Below are 12,474 nucleotides of genomic sequence, written 5' to 3'. Positions count from 1 at the left end.
AGATAAGCTTTAACCTGTACCCACATGGCACACCTAAAGACCAGAGGTGTTATTGTATCTCTTTCTGTTGACATTTTGAGGGGGGATGGATTTAAACAGAAGAATTTGAGGTTGTGGAGTGATTGCAGGTGGCTGTGCAAGTTTTTGCACGTTTCTGTATACTTGGGAAATCAGTTCTGTGTAGTTATAACATGGATCACATGATAAAGGGGAATTAGTACATCAGGAAGTTAATAATCTTTGCTCGCAATCCCGAAATATCCCCATACTCCCTCTGCTGTGGTAACTAGGTTTAAAACAAACAATTCCATGGCTAAACTAGGTGTGATCGTGTATCTTATTCATTGAAGCTAAGGAGATAATTTCATCCATTTTATCTTTGGGTTCTACACCTGAAAAGCAGAAAACATGGGAGAGATGTATTTTTTCTATGGAAGAAAATATACTCCATGGGAAGAAGCATGTCCACAGGAGGACAGCCAAAATGAACCAAGATCTGGAAGCCAAATCCTATGAGTAGTGGCTTAAGGAGCTGGGCATTAGCCTGGAGAAGAGAAGGTTGAGAAATGACATCAGCCATGTTTAAATATTTAAAATGTTGTCACAGTGAGCAGGGAGCAGACTTGTTTTCTGCTGCTCTAGAACCCAGGACATGGAGCAATGAATTCAAATTATAGGAAAAGGGATTCCACCAAAACATAAAGAAGAACTTCCTGATGGTAAAAACTATTCTGACAGAATATGCTGCCTGAGAGTGTGACAGAGTCCCTTTCTCTGGGGATTGTTAATAAGAGGCTGATAGGCCATCTGTCAAGGGAGCTGATTATATTTTTCCAGAATATTAGGATGACCCTAGTGGTCTCTTCCGACTATATGACTGTATATATTTACAATACAGCAGTTGTAAATGTGAATTTTAGAATACGAATACGATAGTGGTTTGATGGGACTATGATTCCTTTTTTTTAAAAAATCATTTTTATTAAGAAAGGTCTTTATTACAAATAGGTATGTATATATAAAAAAGAGATAGAAAAAAGGAAGGAAGTTGGATGGGAAGAGAATGGGGGAGAAAAGGTTAGGGGTAGGGAAGTAGATAGGGGGTAATTATGGGTAATGAGAGAAGGAGAGGAAAGGGGGGTTGGGGGTTGCAGTTGAAAGTGTGGGGGTTATGGGGTAGGGAGAAAAGAATTAAAATAGAGCTTGACTTCCACTTCACATCTGAAGGGGTTGATTTTCTCGGGTATCTTTCTTTCACTTTTTTCCTTCATTGGCTTCTTTGATTGTAGCTTTCTCTCTGTAGTTCTTTCATCTCAGTGTGGATGGGTGTTTTGCCGTGTTTTCCATTTTTCTTGTTATATTCTGTTTTACCTTATATAAGTTAATTTATTTACTACTTTATTTATTTGTATTTTTTATTTTGCAATCTTGCTTGTGTTTAAATATCTTTCTACCTGTTGCCAATCAGTTTCTTTCCTTGGTCTTCCCTGGTGTTTAGCTATTAAATATGTTAATCTATCCGTATTTTTTATTTCTAATATTTTTGTTAACCACTCCTCTTTTTTTGGGATTTCTTTTTGCCTCCAATATTTGGCATATGTAATTCTGGCCACTGTAGTAAGGAAAGTCATTAATTTTTCCTCGTTTGTGTCTCGGAAATTTTCAAAGATTCCCAATAAGAATATTTCTGGTAATTTTCTAAATTTAGTTTCTAAATTTTTTTTGTATACTTTTGTATATCTGGGACTATGATTCCTAAGGAAGTAGGGTTTGAACACTTGCTCAGCCATGGAAATTTATTGGTTGATCTTAGGCATATTACACTCTCAGCCTTAGAGAAATGTAATGGCAAACCTCCTCTGATTCAATCTTGCCAACAGAATTCTGACAGGGTTGCCAAAAGTTGGAGTCAACTTGAAAGCATGTAATGACAACAAAACCAAATAGTTTTTCATTGCAAAACAGTACAAATTACAAAGTATAAATAAATATCCTGGGGTTTACCGTTTAGCTCTTTGTTTACTTTTAACTTAGTTTTGCTGAATAAAACTTGCAAATATGGCTACAAAAATTACTAACCCTCGAAAACAGCAAGAGAAGAAAAAAACAGCTAGTATTTGTTATTTATTGTGTTCTACAGACTGTACTCACAACAAAATATTATAGATGTGCTTACAAGCTGTATAAAGTATACTTTTTCATGAAGTACTAGAAAATATTTTCACAATAGCTTAAGAATTCTGCCTAAATTACCTTGCATTCCATTAAGGATAGACATAATCTCTAAAGATTTATTTGGAGTTGCTTCAGAGGTTTTGGCTTCACTGCTGTCTGGTTTGGATGCCAACTCAGATGATATGCTAGCGTGAAAAGGTGGTTTTGATGAGCGTCGCAACTTAAATGTTTTAGGAGAATATTTCTCATCTTTTTCCTTGTCAGTTTTGTTCTAGTTTAAAACAAAATATATATAATTAAACCATACAAAATATGTTCAGCGCAAAACAGAATACTAGATAGCAAAAATGATGTGGAGTACAAAGTCCAATGGAGCAGTTCCTAAGTTTTATGCTATTAGCTTATTTCGTTGCATAATACTATGCAATTGCAACTACTATGCAATTAAATGTATTTTATTTCCTTGTTACAAAATGTGATTACAACCTATAAATAGTAAAAAAAAAAATCTTTATATGCTGCTAGATACTACAGATGAGTCTAAATTAGAGGTGGGAATTAGCTTCACCTATAGATGTTGTTGGATTGGCTACTTAAGGCTTCAGGCCAAGAACATCTGGAGCATCTTACCCTTTTCCTAAATAGGCTCCAATAGTTCACAGTACTAATTTGCACTTCTTGTGTCATATGTACTTCAAGAAGAGCTTTGTAGTGATCAAATACTTGCACAGTAGCACACTAAACAGTATTAGACCAACACTGGGCCAATCAAAACTATTAATGTATATCCTTTTGTATCTCACTAAACAAGTGCTAAGAGTATGAAGCAGGTCTGTTACTGGTCCAATAGATTGTATCCATCATTAGCAGAGATGGGCCAAATACAAATTCGTAATACACAAATATGACATGCTGCTCATTCTATCTCCAGCTAGTAAAGGAGATGTCACAGATTTAATTTAGTGTTCTCTTCTTATTCTAAGGAATAAAGTTTAGCAGTAATCCAAAGAAAATAATACCTTTATTTTCTTTCGATGCTTTATTTTTGGCACATTTTTGTCAGCTGGTCTCACTATCTTGTCTGCTTTTATCCATTCATCATATCTACAAGGGAATAAAATACAACAAATATGATTTGGGATATATTCAAGGAAGAAATCACAGAATACACTTTTGATATACTATAGCAGCAATGGTAATTACTTGGTTATCATACATCACTTTTGAATGGCTATATAAATAGGGGGGTCCCACTTGAATTATAAGGTATAGTGACTAGAGTCCAGTGCAAAATAATAGCTGGGGTGGGAAAAAAGAACAAGATTAAGAGTGGTGGCTCAAGGAGCAGCCGGTTATCTATTTCACCACATGAGTCACACATTAGGGCAAATTACAGATATAAATACAAATCTGCATCTCAGGTACTATAAATCAGGGATTCTAAAACTCTAAAACTGACTATTAGAGGTGCCCAAATACCTAGTCTAAGGAAATAAATTCTCAAGGTGGTAAATCCCAGAAGTTGAAAGATTACTGAAAGATTCAGCCTCTGTACTATCATAAATACAAGCAGCTGTAATGATTTCTTCCTGTTGTTATTGTTTATAACGTTTCTAATGGTGAAAATTTGAGGAATCATAAAGCCTTGTTGGTTTCACACAGAGATCCACAAATAGATACTACACAATCTGATGTAAACGCTTCACATATGCTATCTTAGTGAAATACTTTCAACAACCCTTTAAGATAGGTCAAGTCTATTATCCCCAGATTGTCACTAGGGATCTGAAAGAAGGGGAAAGAGTAGTTTGCCTTAGACAATCTGATGGGTTCAAGACAGATAAAGGATTTCAGCAGGGAAATATCTGATTTACAGGTCAGTCACTTAGCCACTCTATTAACAGCAGCTCTCTTGGGGTATTCTACTTTTATGTTTTAATTCTGTTATTCAAATGCTCTCCTCTTCTGCTATAAATTTATTGCAGTTGCAGCAAAGTCGCTTAGCTTGGGAAAACTAGCAATTCAAGCAAAATTCTTTGGAGGAATACATAAATTTACATGTCGAATTATTGGATTAAGGATAAACATCAAGCATGATTAGAAATTTCATATTCCTGGTAGTTTATCTCAATGAAAAGAAATATGTCTTAGCATAAAGATACCAAAAGTTGGATCCAATTAACATTAAAAATATCCAAGATTACTAAGAAAAACACCTTATAAAATTGCTAAATAGTATATGCCCACCCTTTCCTACAACTCCCATCACCTCTAGTTTTTCCAGTGAAGTGCAAAATACAAGATAATGGCACACTCTTCTTATTAGGAACGGAATCGTTTACCAAAAATGCTAGCATTTTCCATTATAATACTTCATTTAGTAAATTAATTTAGAATGTAATTCAGACTTTCTTTACAAAAGAAGAAAAATGCAGAACTCTGTACAGGCAACATAATACTTAGCTAATACAAAATGAGCCAAGTCTCTGTATTTATAACGTATGCAGATTGAGTTTCCCTCATCTGAAATACTTTTAGATTCTCACTAGGGGTGAGAAGGGTTTTGGATATTGAATTCTTTAGGATTTTAGAACATCTGTATTTACATATTTGCACACATGAGATACCTTGGAGAGGGGATCCAAGTGTAAACATGAAATTCATGGATATTTCATATACACTTTATACACATAGCCTGATAGTAATTTTGTGCATGAAACAAAATCTGTGTATATTGAGCCATCAGAAAGGAAGGGGTATCACTACCTAAAGCATCCATGCGGACAATTCTGGGAGTATTGTGGATTTTTGCAGTCTAGATTAGGGATACTCAACCTGTATTTAGCAGTATATACCAGCACTCCAACTTGAAATACATTCTCAAGAATTTAGATGCTACCATACAAGCTATCACCATACAGAGCTACTGTGTGCCCTATTTGAACTGAAACACAAAGAGCCACCTTGCACATTGTGCATGTACATGCCTTCAAATCGCTTGCAATTTATCACAACCGCAAGCAGTTCACAAGGTTTTCTTAGGCAAGGAATACTCAAAATCTAGGCTTGCACATTATTGAGTGGCTGTACTTGATACTAATTGCATATACTCTGGGCAATCCTGTGTGCCTCTCTGTGGCATTTACACATTTTATTTTTAGGTATATGTTTTAAACACATGCAAAGCCTGGTAGGAAAATGTTCTTGAGCTGACCTGCTCATGAGGACTGAATGACAACTGAATAACAAAAAGTAATGCTCTTTGTCAGTTTAACAGTTCTTGGAGACAATCTGATATAGGCTCAGAAGCTACATTCCCTTTTGCTCATCAGAAATGTGGTGACTTTTGAGTTCCCCTGACCATTGTCACAACTAAAATCACAACTATAATAAAGTGAATATTCCAAGACTCTGAATGACCAGGGACATTAATTGCTATAAACTTGAAATATCCATTCCACCGCCTATTTGTTATTCAACTGGCTTGCTTCTATTTAAACTCAATCAATTTATGACAAATTACAGGAAATCTAGAAAGAAATCGAATTGGTTGGCCATGTGCAAGTGGCAAACAACTCTAAACTAAACAAGTTGAAACACTTTAAAATGGCTCCTTCTAATAGTTGGAATCCACCTCTACTGCTTTTTGCATTAGAACCGACAGGAGAAATCCCTGCCTCTTGGCAGCCCACATCTGGTGTACCTTAAGGGCTTAGAAACTCTTTAAAAATGTTATTTTGGGGTGAATGGAGGAAAGGGAGGGGCAGAGGCGGTTCAACCATTAGGAGAAGAATGCGGTTGCTGAAGGCGCCATCCTCTAGGGGGCACCTAGGGGGCGCCATGAAGGCACCTCCACCCAGACGTGGCCGTCCTGCCTCTGCGGCCGCAGACTGACCTGGCCTCCGTAGCAGCTGGGCCACTATAGCAGTTAAAAGTGGCGCAGAGGTGCCTTCACTTTAAAGCCGAGGCGCAGAGTCACTTCCTTCCCAAGCTTCGGTGGTGACCCAGGTGTTTTGGACACCAGTTCCCACCAACCCCAAGCATCAGCCAAAGCAGTGAGGTTGTTGGGAGTTGAAGTCTCCTCCCTGGGGGCATGGCCTGAGGAGGAGGCCACTCAAGTTCAGGCATGGCGGCCGCAGCTTGCTCCCAGCGCTGGCAAGGAATGGAGGGCGGCGGCGTGGAAAGCGGGGGCCAGGGCAATGGGGGTACCTATGAAGCGGCCAAGTCGGGCAGCCCCTTCGACCTGTGGCGCTTCCTGCAGCAGCCCCAAGTCCTCGCCCAACTCCTCAGTGCTGTAAGACGGGACTTGGGGCGGGCAGGGGGTTCAGGAGGGGGTTGAAGGAGCTCTCCGAGTGCTCCCGGGAGGGCTGAGGTGCGGCCTCCTGATTGGTTGCTTCAGATACCTGGGCTTGAGGGAGGGAGTCACCGGCTCAAAGACTTTCTGAAACTACCAGGATTTTATAGCATTGAGTCATGGCAGTTAAAAGTGCTGCCAAGTTGCATTTGTTTACTTTACAGCAGGCATAGGCAAACTTCTGCCCTCCGGTTGTTTTGGACTTCAACTCCCACAATTCCTAACAGCGAGGGGCAACCATGAAAACTATTTGCTCAACTATCTATGCCTGATCTAAGGCAAACAATTGGCATAATAAAGTATACAAGTTAATTAGCAAAGAAAGTGGGATGATGGTCATATGGGGAGTCAAGGCTCTTCTGGACTCTTGGACCGGTTCTTAAACACGCTTTGTGATTTCCAAGTAGACTGAAACATAGTTGTGGATTATCTGCCTTGATATTCTGGGTTATATGGCTGTGTGGAAGGACCCTCAGGACTCTTCCTCACAGCCATATGACCCAGAATATCAAGGCAGAATAACCCACAATATCTGCTTTGAACTGGGTTATCTGAGTCCACACTGCCATATAATCCAGTTCAAAGCAGATAATGTGGATTATCTGCCTTGATATTCTGGGTTATATGGCTGTGTGGAAGTCCACACTGAGTCCACACTGCCCTATATCCCAGTTCAATGTTTGTACTAAATTCGCAAATATAGTAATTCCTACATAACATTACCATGTATTGAACAGATTTTTTTGTTGATTTATTGCAAAACATGATGTTTCGGTGCTTAATTTGTAAAATCATAATGTAATTTGATGTTTAATGGGCTTTTCCTTAATCCCTCCTTATTATCCAACATTTTCGATTATCCAACGCTTTTATTTTTCAGTGACTGTTTTTTTTTGGGGGGGGGGCACCAAAATTCTGTTTGCTTACACTTGAAAATTACCTAGGGCCAGCCCTGGGGAGGGGGCACTAGCTGCAAGTGACCAATGGGTCTCTGCTGAATGTAAGTCAATATAGGCAGCCCCCAAGTTACAAACAAGATTGGTTCTGTAGGTCTGTTCTTAAATTGAATTAGTTTGCAAGTTGGAACAGGAAAATTTTTAAGGGTAACGTCAGCCAAATAAATATACATATTAGCTTTGGATAGCACAGGGAAGAGTTAATAGCCCTGTAATGTTTGTTCTGGTGCCTGTGCCATTGTTCAGAAGATTTCACTCCAATTTCTGTCCCTGTGATACTTGAATTTTGAAAAATGTGGCTTGTTGTGGAGACAAGGATTGGTGATAAAACTTCAGTGGAGACACCTTTTCCCCATGATAACTCTTTCAGGAGTTAATTTCAGGAGTGAAGGGTAGATTTCTCTCACCTTCTGTTGTCTCCCCGTTTTTAATTATGAGTTGCATGTACGTTGATTGTTTGTAACTTGGGAACTGCCTGTACCTGGCTCCTCAGTATATTCTATGATGTTTAAGTTTGAAGAAGAGGGAGGAGGATTATGAGCTAATTCAGATACAATGAATGAGTCATATAAAATAAACAATAAAATGCTTACATTGGAAAAAAAAACAACCTTTCACCTGCATTTAATAAGAACATGCTCTCCAGAATTCTTGCAGACTTTACTACATGCCCCACTTGGGAGATAAAATGAAAATGACTTGACATTCAATATAGAAAATAAAAAGGAAACACTACTGAGTCAAATGTTTGCACCAGCAGTATTATGCCCACTGTGGTCATTTTGCAGATGGGAGAAAGCACCCTTTAAACAGGAAGAAAACACTCTCCCACCTACAAAAGGCATCTGAACAGAGATGAAATAATCAGGGTTATTTTATCTTTCAACTAATCCCAAACAGAGAACACCAAGAGAACAACTCAAAACAAAACCAATTAGGATGAATAAAAAAATCTGCCATCTCCTAAAATGAAGACATATTCCTGCCGGGTATTCTAGCATTCATTAAGTCCAGATTTATTAAGTAAGAACCGCACTCACTCAGACACAGACATAGAGAGATTCCTAACTCAAAACATCAGAGTGTCAACATTCAATAAGCCTGTATTTGGTGGACAGAAGTGAAGCAATTTCAGTTATGTTCCCATATACTTCTACCTGGTGTGAGACATACATATTCAGTTGAAAAACATATATAGCCCACATATTATATTCTTGTGTAAGGTAGGAGGAACACAGAGTTATAACAATGTGTTATAAATAAACCTGTTTGTCTTTAAAATATGAAAAAGTTAGTAAAAGTAATCAGAAAGCTTCATAATCAAATAGCAGATTTTGCATAACTACTTAAATTATCCATCTCCTGCTCTGTCTCCCATTTCCTCCCTACTTCCCTTCCACAGAAATACACTATGCATTGTCTGCTTCTGGATCAAGACAAGAAGCTCAGCTCCATTCTTGAAGTCCAATACTGAAAACAGATTTAAGGCCAAAGAAACTACAACTCCCATCATCCCCAGCCAGCACACACAGAGGGATTCTGAGATTGTAAACCAGAACACACACAAAGAGGGCAACAACTATCTATTTCTGATTTAGATTTCCATTACTTGTAGATTCTATACTACAGTCTTGAGGCATGACAACATGGGGAACTTAAATTGGAACCACACTTTCTTTGTACTGGAGGGCTACATTTACTACTGCATACAATATCTCAAAGAATCACACACCAGAGTTAAACATACGTAATAGAAGTCCATGTAGATTACAGAAGCTAATACGTGTATGTTCCTTCAAGTCACCTGTTGATTTATAGTGGCCCCCGTGAATTTCATAAGGTTTTTTTAGGCAAGCAATACTGAAATGTTTCTCCAGTTCCTTTCTGTGCATTATAACCCACAGCACCTGGAATTCATGGCGGTCTGCTATCCAAGTACTAACCACAGGTAATCCTGCTTAGCTTCCAAGGTCAGATGGGGTCTAGTACCTTTCAGGTGTTTAGGCCATTTATAGCAGTTGGGTAAATTTAGGGCATTCTGAAGAAACTATGTATTAAACTATCTCAATCGATTAAGCACTTTAACAAGGAATACATTTTAAGTCCAACAGGAAACAAGAGCCATAAAGTATAAAATGTTCACAAATCTGACACGTCAAACTTTTTGTATCAATCCAAATTCATCAATTCTTATAGCGGGGTTTTTGTTTTGTTTTTTTGTTTTGTTTTTTTGCTATATCACATTAAACCACAGTCTCTCTTATATCCTCTATAGTAACCTATAAATTACTATGAAAATTCAACCCAAACAAAGCTTGGGATATTTTTTTTCTTCCACAAAGGAAATCTCAAAAATCGTAAATTTTAACTTCATGCTAAAGTAAGAGCTTTAAAATAATAGAGCTGTTTCAATCATCGTCAAAAATGTATATTTCTTCCCAAAGGCTAAAATGTACACATCTCAATTTCCAAAAAGGAAATCAAATAGGACAAAATCCAAGGTTTTATGCAAATTCATTAAAGCAGTATACAAGTTACATGTTGTAACGCACAGTTTATAATCTAGCATAAAATCAAAGACTTCATTATTCTGCAAAATTTACTCCACGTGGGTAAAGATGCAATGTGAATCAAGCAAAAGTTAAGGACACAACATACTTTTAAAAGCCTAAAGGTTCCTCCATATTAATTTTTTATTTGTCCGATTAATACTGACTTCATCAAAAATAGCGCCTTTATGAAAATAGAGATGATAGCATGACAAGGTTTTTCAACTATGACTCACGTAGGCTGCCTCTGCCAACAGTAGAGAAATCTACCAAGGCTTCTCTCTAACAAAGATTACTATAAAAGTAAAGTAGATATAAATGGCAAGCAAAGATGGAGTCCATGTGAGTATTAATATGGGCTCTGTTATGGAAGACACTGCACAGCAAATATTCATAAAATGTTTCTGAAAGGGCTTTGAGGAGATAGCAATACTGGAACTGTATACAACGGAAAACACAATTGATAGCATAAATGAAGAGTGATGTGCAGAATCTTTATGGCAAAATGCTAAAAACACCACTTTCCCAAAGCACTAAATTATGGCAACAAGATATTCTTATAGGAAGATGTTCAGCCACAAAAATGGAACACAAGATGAATCTTCTTCAGAAAAATAAGGCCACAAGAAGAAATCAGCTCTGGCCAAGTGAAAGCTATCTATTTGCTTTTCTCAAAATGCACGTAAGAATTCTGGATTCTTGGAAGCCTGGTCGTCTGATTTAATGATGAAAATGAACAATAGCTTCTTGCATGCAATTGTCCAGAAAGAACTTCATTTTCCATCTTACTTCAACTCTACTTCTTATTAAAACGGGCATTTGATTTTCGTGCTGGATTTGAAGCAATGTATGGAGATATTACATTACTGAGAAGATCTACATATTTTATTTCACTATTTGAGAGTAAAGCTGAGTTATGATAAGGACAAGATTGTTTGTGCTTGGCCTATTCATTGGTGTACTTATGTTCTATAATACAAATAGTTTTATGCAACACAATGATCTTCATAGAGCAGCAATATTGAAAAAAATCAATATTCTGTGTGTTTTAAGATACACACATGTATTTTAAAGAAGCAATCACTAACTAAATCTCAATTACCTCACATTCCATCCGCAGTAGTGCACCAAGTAAAGGACTTCTCCACCTTCAATATCAGACTCTTTAATACTAGCTTCATACATTTTTTGATTTTTCCCTCGTCCATACCGCACTTGGACTTTCATGCCAGGTGGATAACATTCAAACTCTTCTTCCCCATTGTTGCCATCTTCCACTTCTTCCTCCTCTTCTTCTGCTTCTTCTTCATCATCATCATCTTCCTCCTTAATGGTGCCATTGCTTGAAAGGTTTAAAAAATGCCAGTTAATAAAAATATTGAAAAAATGTTCAGCGCCAAATGCCATATACTGATTAATATTGGGGATGCACAGGTGTGAAGAACAGTAGACTCCATATATGTATATATATATATATGTATGTATGTATTATATACATATAATATACATATATATAATATGTATATATATATATATATGAAATCCCTTAAGGATGATCATTTGTAATTAGTATTTTCAACTGACAAAAATATATCCAAGGAACCAGAATAGAGAGAGAATGATGCTTTAAAACTAACAGAAGATTTAATAGGATGAGTTGATTTAATGAAAAATGTCTACTACCATCTGTGAAGACTAAAGATGGATTTATATGCTGAGATTTTATTGAACAGTCTGCCTCTATCTGAAATATTTCTTTTGACCCCATGTTGGATTTTGATTTCTGTCCTCACTTTTTCAGTGTGTGCTTTATATATGAATAAATTTCCACAATGCTGTGTGTTTGTGTGAGTGTGTGTGTATATGTGTGTGTGTGTGTATATATATATATATATATGTCCGTTAATATATACATTTTTGTTTGGTTTGTTGTCATGAATTAATTGATGAAGAATTGATTAGGAAACATGCACTCATTGGTTGCAAAGGCCTCAATTCAAAAAGCTTTAATTCCACACACTCAAGGAGTTTTTGGGTTAGAATTTTTCAAGCAGGAGCAACGCAAGCTCCATGTAAATCTTTTAGGAAAGGAGTTTCAAAGGTAATATGCAATATGCAAAAAAGTGTGTATCAATGTGGTGTATCCAGCTGAAAGAAAAAAAAATGCAATCTAAATGGGCCATGACTAACCCTCAGGCATTTCTATGTACCTCTTTAGATGACAGGTGAAAAGCAGAAATATTTAATTTGGGGAAAAAGTTTCTGCTAAAATACTCAATGCAATATGTGTCAGATTTTTTATTTTACAAAAGGATATTCTCGCATTGAGTTCCTCTTTGTAGAAGCCTAGTAAGGAGGCTGCCATATTTCCCATTGAATTTGGGCTTGAATTTTGAAAAAGCAATCTTTCTTTTAATGTTCAGGCACCATCCAAACGCCC

General features: G+C 37.1%; 1 protein-coding gene across 4 annotated transcripts in view; it reads right to left on the bottom strand.

Moving 5' to 3' along the window:
* arid4b (AT-rich interaction domain 4B) overlaps positions 1 to 12,474 on the bottom strand; it is a 110,448-nt gene that overhangs the window by 6,369 nt on the left and 91,605 nt on the right. For 2 of the 4 annotated variants that reach the window (XM_062975349.1, XM_062975344.1), the window contains exons 17-19: positions 11,137 to 11,376; positions 3,195 to 3,279; positions 2,254 to 2,446 (exon numbers count right to left, since the gene is read on the bottom strand). In XM_062975349.1, coding sequence (XP_062831419.1) covers positions 2,254 to 2,446; positions 3,195 to 3,279; positions 11,137 to 11,376 — 518 coding nt within the window. The remainder of the gene's footprint in view (positions 1 to 2,253; positions 2,447 to 3,194; positions 3,280 to 11,136; positions 11,377 to 12,474) is intronic. The other 2 variants (XM_062975354.1, XM_062975362.1) reach the window with 1 other exon arrangement.

Source organism: Anolis carolinensis, chromosome 1, assembly GCF_035594765.1.
Source record: "Anolis carolinensis isolate JA03-04 chromosome 1, rAnoCar3.1.pri, whole genome shotgun sequence".
Classification (NCBI taxonomy): domain Eukaryota; kingdom Metazoa; phylum Chordata; class Lepidosauria; order Squamata; family Dactyloidae; genus Anolis; species Anolis carolinensis.
This window is presented reverse-complemented; position numbering and strand designations above follow the sequence as displayed.